This window comes from Argopecten irradians, chromosome 8 (assembly GCF_041381155.1).
Source record: "Argopecten irradians isolate NY chromosome 8, Ai_NY, whole genome shotgun sequence".
Classification (NCBI taxonomy): Eukaryota; Metazoa; Mollusca; class Bivalvia; order Pectinida; family Pectinidae; genus Argopecten; species Argopecten irradians.
The window spans coordinates 3,739,250-3,761,999 of NC_091141.1; the positions used below are offsets into that span (position 1 = coordinate 3,739,250).

General features: G+C 35.0%; 1 protein-coding gene across 2 annotated transcripts; it reads left to right on the forward strand.

Annotated features, from left to right (window-relative positions):
* Positions 1-1,953: 1,953 nt before the first annotated feature.
* On the forward strand, positions 1,954-21,333 carry LOC138329120 (FMRF-amide neuropeptides-like). 2 transcript variants are annotated; one of them, XM_069275874.1, is made up of 4 exons: positions 2,018-2,110; positions 12,749-12,803; positions 13,392-13,537; positions 19,383-21,333. In XM_069275874.1, exons 3-4 carry the CDS (start codon positions 13,411-13,413, stop codon positions 20,939-20,941), a joined length of 1,686 nt encoding a protein of 561 aa, XP_069131975.1. In that variant the 5' UTR covers positions 2,018-2,110; positions 12,749-12,803; positions 13,392-13,410; the 3' UTR covers positions 20,942-21,333. The 2 variants fall into 2 exon arrangements, with proteins under 2 accessions (XP_069131974.1, XP_069131975.1); XM_069275873.1 differs by lacking the exon at positions 12,749-12,803 and having other exon boundaries at positions 1,954-2,110.
* Positions 21,334-22,750: the final 1,417 nt, after the last annotated feature.

The window sequence follows — 22,750 nt, forward strand, 5'->3', positions numbered from 1 at the left end:
TAAAACTAAGTGTTGAAGACAAAGACACACAACATCTGTTGTCTTTAAGTATTAAGTAATACGACTTGGTGTTCTTCTATTAGTCCGTGTCTTTGTATATGTATATTAGACCATGATCATCTGGTGAAGTTAGCTTTCACCTGATAGACAGCATGTCTTAAATGTTTTATTTACTCATCTGGTTTATTTTAATGCAAGTAAATATACGATGCTCTAGTGTCTTCTTAATTATCAATCAAAACCTTTTTTTCTGCCCCATCAAATCTGAGGGAGAAAGTAAAAAATCCAAAATTACTTAGATATCATTTTGTGTTATTTGATAGAAAGCAGTCTGTTTATCATACATACATATTTTGTCTAGATTATACATATGGATACCCTTATCCGTTTTAACCGATATCGCACAATAAATAATCCCAATCTGAACCTGTCTGTCTAATAGCCAAATAAAGGGTAAATAATAAGAGACAAGATGTACCCAACACTCACCATACAAATATACATCCGCAAAAAAGGCATAATTTCAGATGCGAATGGAATATCAAATAAGATAAATTAAACATTTGGCTTTATTTTTTTCCCTTTTTGACAGGCTCAATATTTGTCTAGACATTCTTTGAATGCATTTTCTATCTTAAATCCAAAGCTTCTCTTTTATAACTTAAAATAGTGTAAAATAGATTATATTGATATAAATAAATAAATGGATAAAAATGTGAAAATAATAACAAGGTGCATACAATCAGTAATTCAAGAATTTGAAAATCATTTTGCTTCTAATGACCACTACTTGAGAATAAATTACTTTCCTCATTGCTTTATTTCAATAGGTTAATTTGTTGTTCTAAATATAGATTCATACAATCGCTTATAGTTACCACATTGAACAATTTATCATAAAATTTGTTTACTTTATTGTATCAATCGGCTCGGATGTATAATTTTATTGGTGCAATGTCGTTTTTGTTCAGGTTTTCATCGAAATCTTCATAACGTTTACATTGTGGACATTTATCTTCATTCACCGAAAATGATTAATGCACTTTTGAGAATACACCACAAAAATATGTATTTATTTATCTATCTATTGGCAGACAAGTTTAATTTTTCTGCATTTTTTTTCCAGAATATCATACTTGATATCCATAAAATTTACGTCAACTAGCTAATGATTGGATGTGAACAAGTCTGCATACAATACAGTAGTCATAAAGACGCTTTCAAATGCATCATTGTATACTCCTTTTATTGGTTGTGTAAACGCACATTCATTGCATATGTACTTTCTCTGTTTCCATAGAGACTGTCCCATGTACATTTATTAGGTAACAAAACATTTTCGTAGAAATAGATGTAGATATCAGAAAAATGCCGTCTATCCATTGTCCTCACCTTACAGCATTAAAGCATATCATTTACTCCGACATAAAGTGCTTGCAGACTTTCAGATGTAGCATAACTCTCGCGTTATATATTAGTATGATTTGTTTTTGCTGCGTTAATTTGTACTTTTATTATATCCATATCTACAAGGAACAATAAGAAATACATCGTGAACATACAGACAAGCACCCTAGGGGACACGAGGTCGGAAGGGAGACAACATCAATCGAGGGATCGTGCCCGCTAGATTGGAAATGACCAAATGTCCACCAATATCTGATCAGTCTTGGCAGCCGTAGCGAGGGTCAATTCTGTCGGGCTCGCGTGAGAATGCGCATCATCAAGATGAAGTCAATACTCAGTCATCTTTTACAATTGTCGAAAACAAATGAACACCGGTAACTAAATACACAACATTGGAAGGCCAGTAATTTAGTGTAAACTCTCCCGGACTCAGGGGGTGCCCGACTCCTTTAGTTACGTAGAACTTGCGTGCGTAACCATTTGTTGAACGCTCCATCGATCGCGCATCAACTGAAATGTGGGAGGTGGCAGGCATCCAATAGGATGAGCGTCACCACGTCACGTGACTTCGTTCTATTTAAACACATCAATATCTACACTTCACTAAGATTACAACTCGGGATCGTACAAATTTTGGAGACAGTTTTCACTTGAAAAGTTCACTTATACAGTTGAGCATCGACAAAGGGCTACAAAGGAAAAGGTTGGTGAAATTTTGTTTTAAATGTTTATTTGTAGGACCATATGATCATTCATTCTAAGTAACGCCGTGGAACATTTTGTTGAAATTTTATGTAATTCAAGAACAAAATATAAAACATTTTTATTGCAAATAGTTAAAGAATTTTTCAAAAATTCTCTGTATTTCCTAACTACTTTTTTTCAACCATTCTGCTTCTGATACCAACCTGGCCGTCTGTAGGGAAACTATTTCATTCATATCTAATGGTTTAAATAACCTTAATAACATCTGGGTATCTCTTAAGGATCTGACGAAAAAGTAAGGCACTGACAAGTAAATTCAAAGAAATTTCAATGCGATGTGAATTATGATACGTTTTTCACTGTTCAACATCGTATATCTTTATAGAAATACCTAAGGAATATATCGATCGATTAATTGTTAATTTACGTGTTTGTATGTTGTTCATCCGCGGTAACTGGTAAATCTCGAAAATGAAATAAATGATCTGGACTAGCCGTGTTTGACATACCGTAAGTTAGTTAAGATTGGGGTCGGAATGTGATAGACAGCCACGGGGGAAATGTTTAAACATTATCGCCACACCCCTGAACACATCAATATCTCCCAAATACTGGTGCAACCAGCGTAAACACCAATGATCTGAATATGTTCCGTCCCATGTCAATGTTTCCGCTCTTTTAAGACCTTGATAGAAAGAGAGTGTCTGGTGTCGTATCCTGTAATTAGTGTACACGGTTTAGGAGAGCAGGGCTATAATTCAGACCAAAGGTCGGACTAATATTTGATGTATTACTGATATTTCATCAAAAGTGGTCATCACAACGGCTCCTAGTATGCTACCGCTAGCAGAAATGTTTTGAAAAATGGATTCTTGAAACGGAAAAGTATTTTAAACAGGACTTTTCTAGTCGAATATTAAAAGCTTCAAAGACCATATTGCTAAGAGACCATACATTAGAGATGACATGACATTAATTTGCATTTCGTACATTCCTTGGTTTTGAATATCATCATTCACAAAAACCTCTAATTCATCGAGTATCATATAGATTATATACTTGTGTTTCCGCAGTTAGATAAAACTATCCGGTGAATACCTTGGCCATAAATAGGTTTTTTTTCAAACGGTCAGTTTGAGATAGCAAACTTTGTCTATATCGTATTATAATGATTGTTATATGGTACTAAATTGAAGCATATGTTTGCCTAAAGATGTTTTTCCTTATTTAAAACGATTTTTTTTCATAATTTCCACCTTCTATTTGTCTGTAGTTGGACTTCATCACCGATACGAGCATTGTAACCCCGGTATGGTCCAAATAGAAAGGTTTCGCTAGGCTACCAGACAAATAATTGGACCAATATGGTCAAATCAGAGCTTAATCTGGCAAGGTTGTATTAGCCGATGTTATAAATACATCACCGCGCCTAATATATCCCAACTACTGTTAGTTCATTAAGGCGCCTACCTGTACAGCGTGCTGTGCACGCGCCATGGATCCATAAATACGACACACCTCACGCTGTGATTAGGAGAAGCACTTTGTCCTTATATAATCTCCCCTGGACAGGTTCCCAGGAGATCTTGGTGAAGTATTGCTCGATATTCCGTACACTGACTGTAGATAAATTAATTTCGTAATGCTAGATATGAATTTATTATACATCAGTGTACATGTAGGACGAAAGCCGTAGACGAGGGTATCATGACCTTATATGGTAATCAAATTAATTTTAAGTCGTTATTCTAGAAGGCTTTGAGGTCAGGTATACGTGAAGAGGTATTGTTTACAAAATGTTTGGTGAGTGCTTATGTTTAAATTATTACTGAAGCGTGATTTAGGGGTGGGTGCTTATATTTAAATTATTACTGAAGCGTGATTTAGGGGTGGGTGCTTATATTTGAAGTATTACTGAAGCGTGATTTAGGGGTGGGTGCTTATATTTGAAGTATTACTGAAGCGTGATTTAGGGGTGGGTGCTTATATTTAATTATATCTAAATTATTACTGAAGCGTGATTTAGGGATGGGTGCTTATATTTGAAGTATTACTGAAGCGTGATTTAGGGGTGGGTGCTTATATTTAAATTATTACTGAAGCGTGATTTAGGGATGGGTGCTTATATTTGAAGTATTACTGAAGCGTGATTTAGGGGTGGGTGCTTATATTTGAAGTATTACTGAAGCGTGATTTAGGGGTGGGTGCTTATATTTGAATTATTACTGAAGCGTGATTTAGGGGTGGGTGCTTATATTTAAATTATTACTGAAGCGTGATTTAGGGATGGGTGCTTATATTTGAAGTATTACTGAAGCGTGATTTAGGGGTGGGTGCTTATATTTGAAGTATTACTGAAGCGTGATTTAGGGGTGGGTGCTTATATTTAAATTATTACTGAAGCGTGATTTAGGGATGGGTGCTTATATTTGAAGTATTACTGAAGCGTGATTTAGGGATGGGTGCTTATATTTGAAGTATTACTGAAGCGTGATTTAGGGGTGGGTGCTTATATTTAAATTATTACTGAAGCGTGATTTAGGGATGGGTGCTTATATTTGAAGTATTACTGAAGCGTGATTTAGGGATGGGTGCTTATATTTAAATTATTACTGAAGCGTGATTTAGGGGTGGGTGCTTATATTTAAATTATTACTGAAGCGTGATTTAGGGATGGGTGCTTATATTTGAAGTATTACTGAAGCGTGATTTAGGGGTGGGTGCTTATATTTGAAGTATTACTGAAGCGTGATTTAGGGGTGGGTGCTTATATTTGAAGTATTACTGAAGCGTGATTTAGGGGTGGGTGCTTATATTTGAAGTATTACTGAAGCGTGATTTAGGGGTGGGTGCTTATATTTGAAGTATTACTGAAGCGTGATTTAGGGTTGGGTGCTTATATTCAAAACATTACTGAAATTATTTTAATGGAGACTATTTTGCTGTTGATGGAATTCAAAAAAGGAACTTCATGCTTTTACAAAAAAAGTCATGTTTTAGAATCGTCATGAGTCCCAAACTTACCACATTACTTTCATTCCATCAAAATTATTGTTAGACGATGTTTAAACAATATCCTTAGTAACAATATTACATGTACCTTATACAGTCAAACCTCGATGTATCGAAGTTCAAAGGACCATCAGAAAAACTTCGAAACATCGAGACTTCGAATTATTCATGGCTGAAATTAGACCGATTTTTTTTACCATGACCAACTGTGGTAGGCCTAGTTGTGTACATGTCGTCTCCGTTCCGTAAACTTTATAATCACTGTATTTACCACAAACAAAACAAAATAAAAACGAAGTATGCAATTAATGTATATCAGTGTACATCATCAAAGTAACCTATGGTAACCATCTAAACAAATCATGGTCCCCAGTCAATGTCTTGCATGGTAACTAAATCAACTACATGGTAGTCATATAGGCACAATTGACATTTATACTCAGATATGGTGGTCATAAAAATATAATAAATCAATTTATAGCTAGATACTATACATAATAACCATACAACTAAATAAATCAAGGTATTTCGTCAATATCTTACATGGTAAACATAATAACGAAATAAATCAGGGTATTTCATCAATATCTTAAATGGTTAACATAAAAAACTAAATATACCAAGGTAATTCGTCATTATTTTACATGGTAACCATAAAAACTAAATAAACCAAGTTATTTCGTCAATATCTTACATGGTTACCATAAAAACTAAATAAACCAAGTTATTTCGTCAATATCTTACATGGTTACCATAAAAACTAAATAAAACAAAGTATTTCGTCAATATCTTACATGGTTACCATAAAAACTAAATAAACAAAAGTATTTCGTCAATATCTTACATGGTAACCATAAAAACTGAATAATAAGTATTTTACAGTAATTTATAGTGTTATTTGAAAAAGTGTAGATTTATTTTAAGTTTCAATAAATGGTTTATCTTTGATAACTAAAATTGGATTATTATTTTTTTTTTCTGCGAATAGTTTTCGGAACATATGGATATTTTGTAAAACATAATACAATACACCAATTATTCAAAATTGTTTATAACAAAACAATCCCTAACACACCAATAATAATGCCAATAGCAATACGAAGAATCCGGTCTAACGCCCAATAACAGACTGTGAGACTGATCCATTGAAAAGATATTTTGGGAAAGTATCATTTTGCTTTCAATCAGCGCTAACTTTCATCTAAACATATAAGCAATTTTTCTGACGTCGATATGATCCCTGTCTATACATGGGACATATTTATAGCCAGTTAAACAGAGTTACACATTATATGACAATTCTCTTGTGTCCTACCGATAAAGAACTCCACTATAACAGCAGTTCAATTGCCAGAACAAAGCCTGAGTGTTTGACGAGCTAATTTCCTCGATATGATAAAGTAGCAATTTCAAAAAGATGAAAAAATAAATTTTATTCCTCCTGTCGACATCTCTAAGAGAGGAAAGGGTGATTGTAACCCGGAAAATCAATTTTTCAGTTAAAGTGGAAGACAGAGAGATCCTTTAGAGGGCAGTGAAGTACGAATGATATAAGGTTTATTGTATAACTTCATCATTTTATGCAGGCAAATATAAAGATCCATTTTCTATAACAGTGTGTCATTAACGTTCTATACAGTGTGTTAGTGAACCGTAAATCAGATTCCAGGCCCACTGTTGATCTACGGTAATCCAGTCTGGACATTAAGTGTATACTAACTCTTGATAGTAGCAACGGAAGGATTACGTTACACCCCAATTAAAAGCAATTTGAAGATAAAATTATACACAATAAACAAATTTTAAATAAATTCTGTCCAATTATTGATGTTAATCACACTATTACAAAAACTAAATCCTGGAAAACATGTGATTTTTTATTTATTGTTGAACTAACAGTAGAAATTGATATGTAGAAAGATGACTTGGTTAAGAACTTCAATTTGTGAACGGAAACAATATTCACAAGTTGATGTTAAAAGTGCACCAGGCATTGTGTCTGCCATGTTGAATTGTAACAACATGTCAGTGAACACTTTTCATTAATGTCTTTTTTTTCTTAGAATTCAAATCATGGCATACATCATTGTTTAAGATTTCCTGACCTGAACTCGCACATTGGTAAATAGGTTCACGTGCATTTTAACCAAAAGGCATTCACGTACATGTCTATTAACCCTTCTTCCTCTCTAATGAAAACTGATTTGATATCAACTAACGAATATTTAAGGATTAACTTGAATAGATTTTTCATGATATGGAGATATAACAATAACACAAAAATCTGAGTGTACTCTAAATAAACTGCGAAACGGTTTATGATGATAGTACACTCAGATTTGTGTGTAATATCTCCATAGAATAAAAAAAATTATTCAAATTAATCCTTATAATTCAATTAACTGAAGATGATATCTTCAATATTCAAAATTTATTTCGGGACACTTTTGTCTATGAAATCACTACGCCGTCATCTCAGCTAATCAGAGGCGGTGTTACAAACGGCGACGCCATTTTTCCTTTATGGGCTGATAAAGTAAATTTTTAAGCCAATGAAAATTCACGTAACGAGCGATTGTGCGGTGGTGATTTTGGATAGATTCAAGAATTCCTCATAAAGCCGACCCTTTCTGAAATGTATGACAGTATCCATGTTTTTACCATTTCTTTCAGAATGTCTTTATATTAGTATATTAAAAGCTTGGGAAAGATTTTAAATGAAAATAAAATCTGGGTTTATAGTTTTACTTTATGAAAAATATGTATTTTGACTATTCCTTTCATTATCATGGAATGGCTAAGTATTGAGATTTACGTTATCAACACGGTAGTGCCAGATAAAACGTAGCATTGTAAATCATGGGTGCCATATGTACATCAATGGCTGATAGGTCTACATATAGTTGACAAGTGTACTGTACTTTGCATTATTGTACAAACAATTAAATGTTTCTTGTAACGAGTATTTGTATTGGTTTATCAATCCATAAAGGACATACATGTCGTTGAGGTGGGTTTTTTTTACGTCGCTTCTGATTGGCTGAAAAAACAGTGTAATGATTCCATAAACAAAATAGTCCCTCAATAAATTTGGGATTTTGAAAAGATTACCTGAAATAAAAATTGTACTTTAAAAAATAATTTGAATATATATTTTATGTAATGGATAAACCCCTCAGTGTACTGTGATCAGCATTTATAATACACCCAGATTTTTGGACTATATCTCCAGAACTAAACACTAATTCACCCTAGTCCTTAAACATCAATATACAAGCACACCTGTCGATACAGGTCCCAAAACAACATAGCAAAGTAACGACCTTTATAGACAAGCGTCCTCTATAGAGAAGTCCTATAAGGTCAGCAGGTTTAGATGTATCACAAATAAAGAAGCATATATGACGAGTGAAACATGAATACATTGTTCACTAATTGATATTTCGTTCCCATGGCCAAGTGATACAACAGCTATACCTTGTGTATCGCAATCTTAGAAAGGTGAATGAAAGCATAGGACCTTTAAATTAGATTAATAAAACCATTGTCGCCATTCACTGAAGCTTCGAAACAATCCATCAACTTATCAACCATCCTAACCTTTAAATATATCAATTGTTTCCGATTTATTTTAGGAGAAACAGAACCTCTTTAAAACACGGTGGGTTTTTTTCTCGTGTAAATGCGTTCTTGTCTCTATAACGAAGGGCCAGAAATTACCGGCCATAACGGATTGACTCCCACGGGAACCATTACAGTTTACTGTGAACCGGGAACCAAAGTGTAAATTGGAGTTACGGGATGGTGACCTTTAAATGTCCTTCAGAAGGTTAGATGGAGCTAAGACAATTAAATGCAATTGTGTTGTTTGTCGGTACTGTTATGCAGAATCTGGTTACAAATCTGGAAACGTTTTGCATAGCACCCAAGGGGGAAATAGAACAAACAAATCGGATGTTTTATTAGGGAAAATATCTCAGACATAATATGTCAATGTAGTCTGCGTGTAGTTCAATAGATAAAAGAGATTCTTAAGTGTTTTTATCGGATGGTTTGTATTGTAAGTTTTGGAGTCAAGTCTATAGGAGGGTATAAGCGCCATGGTTTTTGCTGATGTGGAAATTCTCAGGCAGGTTTCGTGTTTTCGAAGCACATAAAACAACGGCAGACTATTAACTTAGTCGCTTATTTATTGGTGGTGAATTTCTAACCTAGTAAAGATTCACGGTACTACCAATATACTTGGGCATTTATTACGTTTGAAATTGAACATGTGTAGCTTTATATCACTAGCACAGAAGTTCTGACGGAGTGGACTCCAGCTCGACCATCACAATAGAGTAATTAGAGAAGCTGTAGAAGACATCGATTAGCAGCCATTTGTATTTCTACGTTACCAATTATGGACGGCGTGTGATTATCATATGCCGGGTATCCGATTAGCCCAATTACATTGGTCCAGTGGGGTTGGGAATGTCAGTCCAGGAGTCAAAGGGTCAACAACGACAGTGTGATGTCCAGGGGTTGATATTTCTTATAAATGGCTTCAATGGATCATGGCGACAAAATCTACGCCTAACTCCTACGAGTTTAAATGACATCAATACCGGAAATGCTATTGCATAAGGACACCATTACGTAAGATAGTCTGTCGCTAATTCACACTTCAAAATAATATAATTTAATTATAGCAACGTAAGCTTTTCATACAGAAATGTTATATTAGCTATGAACATTGTTTATCTTGTATTTGTTAGCTAGTTTTGTAATAAAAAAACAAATCCGAGCTTTTCTTAGTTTGACCATGGAAACACCGTTTTATTTCTTCGGCATGTTGTTATAAAAAGCAACTTTCTGTGTAATCTAACCAATATATAACTAAGGAATAATCAAGCAATATTCAATTATAACAGACATACGTCCAGAAAAATAACGTAGTCATGGGATTTTATATAATTTATACATTGTTTCTACATGTATATTACTAACATTTGTTACGATTAGAGCAAGTAAACCTTCCTTTCTGCACAATTCATGGTCGATCCAGAAAGATAGCACTACAAAATCGGTATTAGGTCCGTCGACTCCACACGTGCATGATGTATCTATCCTGCATGAGATCACCTTTAATGATCAGAGATATCATTATCAAATAAACTAAACTAAAAAAATTATCATAACATATTTTTATCAAAACGATTTTATTTCGTTTATTTTAAATCATTACTTCAAACGTATTACTTAAACATGTGTACCCACATACTCTGCGCTCAAATTGTCCTCTCGTGAAAAATAAAAACCTGCTTTCTTTAATGCCTTAAGCTATGAACTTTGTGTTAACGCGGAGCCCATCTCAGTTGACAAGCGCCTCTGTAATGCACAAAAGTCAATTATTAGATAAAACGAAAAACAAATTGTTTACAACTTATGTTTAAACGACATTGCTTAAAGTTACGTAAAACTATTTCAAGGATAGGCAGTCACGTCAGATTTCAATTTTGAAGTACATTTTCAATTTTATTCATTTCCCCCAGAATCTTCTATGTAGGTAATCAATGGTGGTATCGAGTCTGAAAGGTTCTTGTGAGTATTATATTTATATGAAAAACTCATTCATTTATTGATAAAAGACAAATGATCACTTTAGACAACCACTCACATGTTGTTAGAAGGAATGAACGCATTTAGATTAGTGAAGTTTCGAAATTGACGACAGATGTCAGTTACCATGGTAACGACTATTCGCTATTTTAGCAAAAGTGTAAGAGATTTGAGAGCGGCAATTACGTCAAGGCTCTAACAAGGAAATTATTAAATAACTTTGTGACAGAAATCTAAATAACACATTGTTGTTATCAATGTCACAAAGAAATACTAAAAGCTGGATTGAATCAAGTTTAAATTCATTCAAAATGAGCGATAATTGCATACGTATATTTCACAAGAACATAATTTGTTCTGTCATTATCTGCATAAAAGGACGTCTAAACGTCAACAATCTCGTACTGAAATCATGTAAGGTGTCCGTGCTAAATTGATTTTGATAAAATGGCTCTTCCGAGTTTGGATTAGTAAAATTATAATAGGGTATATCTATATTAACAATTTTGTTCATGAAAGAGCCAAAATGAAGCAGTCTTGTAAGAAAACATGTCAAGATCGACGTCGGGGAGTAAAAATTAATGAATAAATAACGAGCACCCGTTTTATGTCATAGTTAATGAAGTGTTTATCAATGTACTTAGGTACGGAAAACTTATATTGATAACTATTCCACAAACAGAATGATATGATACCGCCGACTCGAGCTACATTTGTATCTAGCGGAGACGAGTGTGTAATACCGCCTATTCTGTATTTAGGTGAGAATGATTGTAGTTACTGAATTCCGGATTACGTTTACATATCTCACAGGACACAATTGCTCTCGATACTGAAATTTGCATACAACTCCGCGTACCTGTAATTATAAAGGGTAATTTGAAATCGATTTTTACAGAAGAGTATGTCGGGGTCAAACGAGCAGAGTCCAATCCTGCTGTCAGCTACGAGACCCTCATCTCAGTGTAATGGGGACATTTTATTCAATATAGCTGCTGAAAAAACAGAGAAACTCATAGGCACTGTCATATCATATCATTCAACAGTTATAAATGAGATGGGCATACCAAGGCTTCGTGGGACAAAAACAAATGCATTAGAGAAAGTGGATTTTGCGAAATTGTTGATTCAAGCAAATGGAGAAATCCAAATGGATAACTATTTGGTTTCTTTATTGATGGCCATCTTAATTAGTTGTGTCACTAATTCACAAAGCGTTAAATCAGAAGAATAAAGCGTTTTGACAGAATATCATATATTTCATTCGTATTTAATCCTTAATCAAAATGTATAGTTCAACTTCTCGTATAAAGTAAAATATCTTCATTCGCAAATGGAATCTAATACAGAAAGATTACTATATGAAATATGACAAATAAAATCAATTTAGTTTCAAGCGCACAGATATAGAAGAAACATTGTTTTTGACGTCGACATAATTCACCGATGGTAATGTACTTTAATACCTTATCATGAAGTGTTGATTTCGTGACATTAGAAGAAGCGATATGGACTGTCACACTTTGTAGGAGTGTAATTTCTACCGCACGTCATATACTATATAGTATTCAATAAAATTGCCTATTGTAATAGATCAACGGTTGAATAGGATGCAACTGCTCCATGTCGTTATATCGTTTAAATTTGGACGCCTTTTTGTAGCTTTGAGAGCATTCTTCTGCTAAATATTTTCTGCTTAAGCGCATTCTTCTGCCAAATGTAGCGTGTGCACTCAACATGCAGGAACACAAATTTTGAACAATGTAGTAAAAATGACTGGTAAATTAAAAGTTGTCACTGCAAAGTGTCATTTGCATGCTAAATATAAAAACTTTTTTTTGTTATATCAGAAACTGATTTTCTTTCAAACCATTGACATAAATCAAAGCAGGTTAGAATATAACTTCATGACTGCATATAATACAGAAATCACATTATATCATATTAGAACTGAGAATGAGTTCAATAAAACACGGCCACGAGATTAAAAATTAAATTTGGGGAAAATGTTTCAATGTTTCAGAGACCTCATTTTAATCTCCCGCCATCATTAGCACCAGAGCCCAGTTGTTCAAAAGGTGATTAGGCTAATACCAGTTTAAAAACAATTTTCAAATCAAGATAAAATGATTGTTTGTTACACGAATTTTACCAAATTTTATAAGAATCTTATTAACTTCATTCCTTACTTACTTGCTGAGTTGAGTGAATACATCATCATAAATGTTGAATTAAATGAAAAATGAAAAATTAACTAATCATGTGATTAAACTAACCATGCTTTAAACAACCGGACCTAGATCTTTAATATTTGTTTAGTCCATTCTTATTTTGATTATTCTGGAGTAATATATTTCTAACATTATGACATCTTTTTTGTTGCTGTATAGTTGTTTGTAGGATGATGAGTTGTTTTTTTGTCAATTTCCTCTTTACACTAATTAGCAGTCAAAAAGCTATGTTCATCCATTGTTAATTTCAAACAGAAGTAAGTCACACTTGCTACCATTTGTTTCGTTCGCTTCATTTTATTAGCGGTTATGTAAGTTTATTGAATTAACTTGAACACGCAACAGAATCATCCGCGAATACACACAACTATACAGTATCCGACTGTAATTAATATACTATTAACATTCAGTACATTCTGTTCTTTCTTTCTGCAGAGAACAGCGAGGACAAGTGATGAGGACGCTTAGCTATGTCGGTTTGCTAGCGGCTGTCCTGTCGAACTGGGTATATGGTGGTGCCCTTGGTGATGACCTCACAGAATGGTGTCTTGACAACCAGGTGGCCTGTACCGGAATCCTAGGTAACTACCCTTTTGTCCATTAGGCGTTACAAATAGTCTGGTGTTTAGAAAAGATATTTATGTACAAAAATATTCTACTGAATTGTCAAATTATAGGCGAAAAGTGAAAATAGTGATTGTTTTCAAATATAGATAAAATGTCGTTGATTTTACTCCTATGTGCTGCCTTCGTACTCCTTGCGTTATATTTCATATCTGAAAAATATTTATTTTTTCGAGAAAAACTAACTAAAATACTAAAAAATAATTAATGAGAACCCAATTAAGATTTTTTTTCAGATTAAGCTAGCCAAAAACTTATCGGAAATGCGATCCCATAAAAATAACTACATACTTACTTATCAACCCCGTTAAAATAACAGTTAAATAATTCCAAAGTCAATTACATTGTAGTGTAACCCTGTTTTTAATAATGTAATCTAGTGGTGTGTAGTTCGATCCCTGGCAGTGATTGCATTCATATACAATCTTAACTCTGTGACTGTAGTAACATCTGACTAGTTACTGCGTTATATTATGTGTTAACCATAGCGCAGACACACCAGTTTGTCTGTGATCCTTGTAGCAGATGTTTGGTGATATCATGAGCATCCTACACATTGTTATCTGTTCTACACCCTATTAGACAGTCTCATATTGTCTTTAAACAGATAAAACCTCTGTTTACACACAAGCCGGGTCATAAAGTAGTCGTAACATCAACAGCCACTGGACAGAAACTCTAACAAATGATCACTACAAAAGAACAATATAATTACTTTTTGAAATTGCAAACTTTATTTTTGTAAATGTTATTTGGCGGCTGACCCCAGGCCCTTTTAATACCGATAGCACCATACATCATAGACAAAAAGACATTTCAATTCCATGTTTAAGCCAACTTTAGAATCTGCGTCAATATATGGTGTGTTTTATGGTAGTATGGCTATAGCTGAGAAGGCGGGGGCAAGAAACTGAGCAATGTATAGACGTATAACCTTAGACTGTTTACGCAATCCAACACAGAGTACCATATCAACAATGGGTATCTAAAGTCTACCGCTAACATTAGTTGGTATATCGAAGTGTAGCTGTATTGTCATTGAATATATTCTACATAATAGGTATCAATGATAAAAAGATTTGAAATTTTACCGCATTTGATTTGGAAATACTTTTGAAATTTCCTTTGTTTTTACATTCGTTTTAGACATTCATACCTATATTTTAAATACATAGTCTTAAAGTTAGCAACGTTGTAGTTGTGTGTTGTGGCGGTACCACTTACCGGTTGGGTGTTTTGGCCAGTATTGGATATTTTAGAAAGGGGATTTCCCCGAGTTTCGTCTCTGGAAGAAATCTTTCTTTGATTAATAAACATCATTGTCCATGTCGCCGACTAGCCAGTGTCCGATGTCATTCACCACATCGATTGCAATAGTGTCCATCTTGCTATCGTCTGATTGCCATGGTAACGGGCTATAAAAGTATACATATTGTCAATAAACATATTGTCTTACATTAAACTTTCAGAATTTATACTAGGCTATATGTTTTACAATCTTAATAATTCCTTGTCCCATGTAAAGTAAGTTTTAACTTCCCATTTTCATGTTTTTTATAACCACGATATCACTTGATTCGGTATCAACTACCCATCTGGATTAGAACTGGCAAACATGTCAACTGTGACAGACCGTAACACCTCAGTAGGCCAGCGGTTTCCCAATCCAGTGACTGACAGGATTGAAGGCAAGATAAACAAACAGGCCGTGCGTTATCTCCGAAAGCATGCGCCATATTGATATTAGGCATTTTATTATAATTCGGCCATAGCCGACGATATTGTGTATTGGTTCTTCTAATAGGCCCCTCATGCCACGGCATATCCAGTAACATGTCTATAATTATGTTAAATACAGAGTGGCCACCTTAAACCTGATTTTCAACCACAGGATGGTGAAGAAACGTACGACCGCGGAAATGTTCTAGTTGACATAGTTTTAACGACAATTATCTTCATTTTAAGTATCATTTTGCCAATCAGAAAGAGTTAATAATGGGCCTGGTTTAGAGCACACTGATCATTTTTGTGATTAGTTTTCGGAATTTCAAACTGATGTTGGGTTTTACCGGTACCTTTAACATAACAACAAGGATGATATTGTTATCGTTTAATAAAGTGGAGCGCCTGAGTTCGATTTTCAGCAAAATCGTTCAAAATTTGAAGAAAGCGTGAAACTTTGCATATGACATCTTTAGGACATAGGAATTCAGGAAAAATGGTCCCTAAAAAATTACGCCCCTGGCGGCCGCCATATTGGTTAGATCCGCGTATTGTACTGTTGACAAGAGCAACAAGATTAAATCTTCACCTTAAAGGATCTGTACGTGTGCAGTCTCATGTTTCGTGAAAAGTAAACATAATGTTTGAATGTCTGTGACGTTTGATCTTTTGATCCCTACGTCAAAATAACACTATAATCCAAAACCATACGTTTCAATATGCGATTTCCATGACGCAAGTGGAAAGATAATAATGAAATATGAATGGGTTTTTTAAAGGTGCTGTGGAGCCGACGAATGGTAACTTTTATCTATCAAAACGGGAACTGACTCTTTTTATATGAAATCACTATTATACATATAGCGTGTCAGGCAACGTAATGTATTGCTCACGCGCATGTCTTCGAAAATGTTAAAAATGACATTTTCTTTAGCTATAGTATTTTCATTTTTCGGTGATTGATACTTTTGCATTTCCGAAGGTTTGAATTCATGATAAAAAGTAATTTAACAATTTTAGCTATGCATCTCACCTCTGTTTTGTCTCGATCTACACTGAATATCGATAAGGATGTTAATAATAGATGTACCAGTGATACCAAACGGAGAAAGTGGAATTTATTTACCGACAAGTAAGTCTTAAATCCTGGAAAAAGACATTATTGTTTTTATATTTATAATGGGTTTTTTTTCATCTGTGGAAGCTGAGCAAAATAACGACAATATTGAAAATATAAACCATCATGAACTCTTTCAAAACACACAGAGAGCCTAAATAAAACTGCATTTCGAAAGTAAGTAGTATATCATTTTACATAATTCGTATTTTTATCAGACCGGTGTGAGATCTACAACTGTAATGTCTATAACCTTAAAACGAATTTATATTATCAATAAAAAATATATTTAACCGATTTACGAATGCCACTCTATAATAATTTAACGATGAATCCGTATCCTTTAGCCTAATTTATTCTTTCATTAAAAAAATGTGTTTAAGATTACAATATTTGTATTAGACTACTATCATTTCCATGGCTTTCATCGAAACTACGTTTGTTTTTTTGTTTGTTTGGTTTTTTTTTTTATTTGATTCCTTTTATTTCTATATTTTTGTTCTGCAGGGTTCTTATAGATAACGTAATAAATAAACCGAAATCGCGGTTGACAAAAAAAGACGAAATTGTTGTTGTGATCAGTTTTGATGATAGTTATCGTAGGCGGTTGATATGGTAGGTTGTGTACCATGCTACTTTGACCAATACATAAAAATGCAGTCGAATATCAGACATATTAACCACTTGACCTCTGTTAGATCATAAAATGATCAATGTAAAATTAAGTAACAATGCCATAATTCCAAAAAGGCTTGCTCCCTAAACATTGCGTAACATGATAAAAATCATAGTAAGCATCGTAAAATAGTTTCTGTATTAACATTAACGTTTCCCATAGGATAATTCCGGCTAACTAACGGCTATCTGGAGAATGGCCCTGTTTGTTGGGCCTCCATGACAGTTCAGATTGACATGATGTGTAGTATGATAGGATCATAGTCCGGATGTCGCGACTCAGAACTTTGATTCAAACAGTAATGTTGCGTGCCTGATGTGATTTGGACTATCTCAGACCGAATTTTTTATTATTTCATTTATTTGCCATTTAGAAAATGGCTCCGATCGCACATAAGACTAAGAGCTTTTACTTATCTATTTTAGTTACACACAAAGTGTGCCACTTAGCGATAGTAAGTTAGTATTGTAATCGCATATGTGCTTTGGTTAAATATTTTATTTTTAGTTACCTGTAGGGAATATTATTATTATTATTAAACATGTTGTCTTTTATTTACGAACTTTCTGTCAGAAAATGATTTTTTAAATATGTATTAACTTTTCATAAATGACACATTCGTATACTGTCCACTGAAGTTTTTAATCAATTAAAAGTCACAGTTACCGCTAATTTCGGGTTTTTCCCAAACGATAAAACAATTATATTTTGCTAATTGAAGTTTTGCGATTTTATCAGTTTGCCATAAGCATTGTGATATAACCTTTCCATGAAGACATTACCCTTACATGTCCTTTACTGCTACGGTTTGCATTTAGAGAACTTAGCATGGTTTGATTTTTTGAACCATATCTCTTGAACATATATGTCTATACTCATTTTTCTTTGACGTAATTTATCGACCATATGTATACGGAATGCCACAAACATATTTACGTGCGTGTCTCAGAATATCAGTGTACGGATTGGGTCTTGGTTTACGGACCCATTACGGCGAATGACCCTATTACAGCCTCTGACCACTTACGTTATGATTTACGATCCTCGGTTCATTCTGGGAGTCTATGAAAATATATTTTGTTGAATCCTTTTGACAATAGTAAACGATCTGTTGATATGATTATCGATATCCGCTGTGTAGAAGATGGACATAGATGGCTGTAGATAACTACCTTTGACGTCTATACGACCCTTAGCCACGCAAGGACAGGATCAGTCTTGATTGGCTGCGACTGTTCGTCAGACCTCTGGGCCACCCTCACATTCCCAGAATACACTGCGGCGGCCTCCCATCAGATAGTAAAACCTGACATTGGCGCTCGGGGTTCCCTTACTAGTCTTCAGCTCACAAGGACAATGTAAATTTCTCTTTTTCTCTAGGAACAGTATGGCAAATGGCAATTTATTTCTCGTGTGTCTAAAATCCCAGTGGACTTCACGATGGCCATTTTGTAAATTGTTTGTGATAGGATCCATTCTTTCTGACAATGCCGCAAACGCTATATAAATCAATCAAGGTCCTTTTGAATATATTCACGAGTATGATGTATGGACATGTGCTAAGGACGAAGCGAATACTCCCACTGTTGTCCACTGTGGGGTAAGCCGATAATCTAGACAGCCCACAGACACACCGCTGCGGGACACTGTCGTAGATTAATCAATTGGATACTATTGCTGATTCATGAGGATTTTACTTCACAAGGATTAGAATTCATAATGAAATAAGACAGTTCAAGGTTTATCTTTTATGACGTAATTAAATGATTTGTTTCTTTTGGTATAAGGTTTTATATGAAAGATTTTAGCCATAGAGTCTAATAATTGAACCAGTGTTCGTTAAAAGTTATTAATTAACACTTGGTCACTAAACCCTATAATACCATGTACAAATGTTATTATTAAAACAACGTCCTTTCAAAATTACGAACTAGTTCTGACAACTCTTAACAATCCATTATCTTATATCATTTTTTGTGTTAATTAGATTATAAAACACCAATTATTGTTCAAGTAATGGATATCATTTATGCTCTGTCGGCGGTGGAGTATATTTAAAAAAAAAATATTATCAACTAAATCCTGCTGGATTGATTCATCAAAACCGTTGATCCATCAATGCTGATCCAACAGGTATAGCGGTCAGTAGATTATAATGAAACCTTGTATAAGAACTGTTTAAACAGATGCAGAAACACAAGATATAAGTATATCAATGATGAAATAAAATACTAAAATTCTTAACGAAATTAACATTGTTAATGTTTGTTTATCATTGTTCTTTCAGGAGGAGATGAGGAATCCAAAGACAAAAGAACATTTCTACGCTTTGGTCGTGCCCTCGCCGGAGATGCTTTCTTCAGATTTGGAAGAAATCCAGTTCAGTTTGAGGATAAGCGTTTCCTCAGATTTGGCAGAAAAGACGGAGGTGAAGGAGTAGGTGAGCTTCTCAAGAATGCCCTGAACAAGGTCGAGAGTCTGGAGCGAGCCACAGGAATAAAACTAAGGCGAAGACGTTCCGCTGAACCTATACAACCAGTAAAAAATGTTGATGAAATCGAACAGGCAAGCAAACAATCTGAGGACCCAGGCAAAGCCGATACCGACAAAAAGAAACGCGACGCAGACGACACAAATGGAAATAAGGAAAAGCGCTTCATGCGATTCGGGAGAACACCCGAGGATGAAGGTGGTGATGAAGAAATGAAGAAGCGTTTTATGCGTTTCGGTCGATTTATGAGATTTGGAAAAAGCGGTGATGAAAAACGCTTTATGCGATTTGGTAAAAAGTCAGACGATGAAATGGAAGCAGATAAACGCTTTATGAGATTCGGCAAACGCACTGATGATGAAATGGAAGCAGATAAACGTTTTATGAGATTCGGCAAACGCTCTGACGACGAAATGGAAGCAGATAAACGTTTTATGAGATTCGGCAAACGCTCTGACGACGAAATGGAAGCAGATAAACGTTTTATGAGATTCGGCAAACGCTCTGACGACGAAATGGAAGCAGATAAACGTTTTATGAGATTCGGCAAACGCTCCGATGATGAAATGGAAGCAGATAAACGTTTTATGAGATTCGGTAAACGCTCTGACGACGAAATGGAAGCAGATAAACGTTTTATGAGATTCGGCAAACGCTCTGATGATGAAATGGAAGCAGATAAACGTTTTATGAGATTCGGCAAACGCTCTGACGACGAAATGGAAGCAGATAAACGTTTTATGAGATTCGGCAAACGCTCTGACGATGAAATGAATGCAGATAAACGCTTCATGAGATTTGGAAAAAGGGCAGACGACAACATTGGAGCTGACAAAAGGTTCATGAGGTTTGGACGTGACTCTCAGGCTGACAAACGCTTCATGAGATTTGGCCGTGATGGTGCCGAACAGAAGCGCTTCATGCGATTCGGAAAGAAATCAGACCCTGAAAGTGATGATGTCGAGCAGGAAAAACGGTTTATGAGATTCGGTCGTAGTAATTTTGATAAGAAGTTTATGAGATTCGGGCGTGACGGAGCTGACGCGGAAAAGCGATTCATGAGGTTCGGAAAGAGATCAGATGAAACAGGCAGTGATATGGAAGAAAACAAACGGTTTATGAGATTCGGTCGCGACAACAACCAAGATAAACGGTTTATGCGTTTTGGTAGATCCGGACAAAATGAAGACAAGCGTTTCATGCGTTTTGGGCGTTCAGGTCAATTAGAAGATAAGCGATTTATGCGATTTGGACGCTCTGGAGAAACACAAGATAAACGCTTTATGCGATTTGGACGTTCGGACAATTCTGATGACAGTGAAGCAGAAAAACGATTTATGAGATTCGGCAGATAGATAAAGCATACTAAGAAATAAGTTACTATATAGCTACGCTAATGGGCCAAAATATCACGTGGAAAGATGATTTGATACATTGTTAATTATACTGTAAATAAATTTATGATGTATATACAGATTGTGGGTGTTCTTTCCGGAAAGAACACATATATTGATATTACTATGAGATATGTTAACAGAATATTATTTTCATATGTATATTTAACTTTTAAAACTGCTCAGTATTCTAAGGGGTTGACGTATAGGGACCCGTTCACCAAAACAAAAGGGTTTCTGTGTGTGATTTATATTGTGTTCAAGCATTTCGTTGATTTTGTTGTTTTGTTCTTAATGTTTAATGAAAATTATGTACTATTGAATAAAATTGATCAGAACAACATAGAAATCAACTAACTTTCATGAATACCTTTATAGCTGAGTACTGCAATGTACAACTCTTTTATTACTGAATGTCTCCGACTAGCAAACATCGAGTCAACACAGTCGGCACTCGGGCAGTCCAACCCCTGGGTTCTAGTATACTAATATAGATTTAGAATGTAAGTTGGAGTTCATGGTAGGAACTCTCGAGTTTGGAGATTTAACGAAAAAGGAGATGGTAGACAGAGAAAGGGAGATTATCATAAATTTCTAAAACGAAGTGTATTCTCAAGAATGAGGTCACTGTCATTGGAGTTGTAGGTCTACACATGAAAGTATTTCCAGAAGCAATCAAGTTGCTTTAGTGACATAATGATGTTATTTTTTTTCAATATTTTTCTAGATATTGCAAACTTGGTCGCCAAATTATAATTCGATAGCAACACGGCTGACAGAAAGTTGAATGTGATTATAAATAACTTCACTATAACACATAAGTTGTCTGTCGAGGTCAACCATAGGTCAACCGTAGGTCAACCATAGGTCAACCAAAGGTCAAAAATAGCGTGTTTGGTAGTCTTTACATTCTCCGAGCAAGTACATGATGCAAAACAAAATATTTTTCAAATGTGTCGAAGGCGCGAATGCGACAATGCTACAAAATCAAGCACCAATGCGACAAAATCACCTGTCAACGGGAGAGAGGTATTATGTCGCATTGTTGCCCTTCTTTTGTCGCATTGTCATCTTACTTTAATCTTCGTGTTGTCACATTTGTGACCTCGGCGACCCTGTCAATGCAATAACCCGACAGAGCGTTAGTGCTACAAGGCGACAATGTGAGACGAAGCCGAGGAAGAAGGAATGGACAGGTCTCGGGAAGACGAAGTCGAGCGGAGAAGGAATGAACAGTTCCCGGGAAGATGAAGCAAAGGGAAAGGGAAAAGGTCGAGGGAACACAGAAAATTGCAATATCTCTTAATTTCATTTTCTACAACACATTAAAACATCATAAATCTTTTGATTTTCGAGTTTGTGTTTAACAAACTACTAAGTACCGAGTTGTATGGTTTTCTCACATTATCCAATGGCGGAAAGTGACACATTATCCAATGGTGGAAAGTGACACATTATCCAATGGCGGAAAGTGACACATTATCCAATGGTGGAAAGTGACACATTATCCAATGGTGGAAAGTGACACATTATCCAATGGTGGAAAGTGACACATTATCCAATGGTGGAAAGTGACACATTATCCAATGGTGGAAAGTGACAAATTATCCAATGGTGGAAAGTGACACATTATCCAATGGTCGAAAGTGACACATTATCCAATGGTCGAAAGCGACACATTATCCAATGGTCGAAAGTGACACATTATCCAATAGTCGAAAGTGACACATTATCCAATGGTGGAAAGTGACAAATTATCCAATGGTGGAA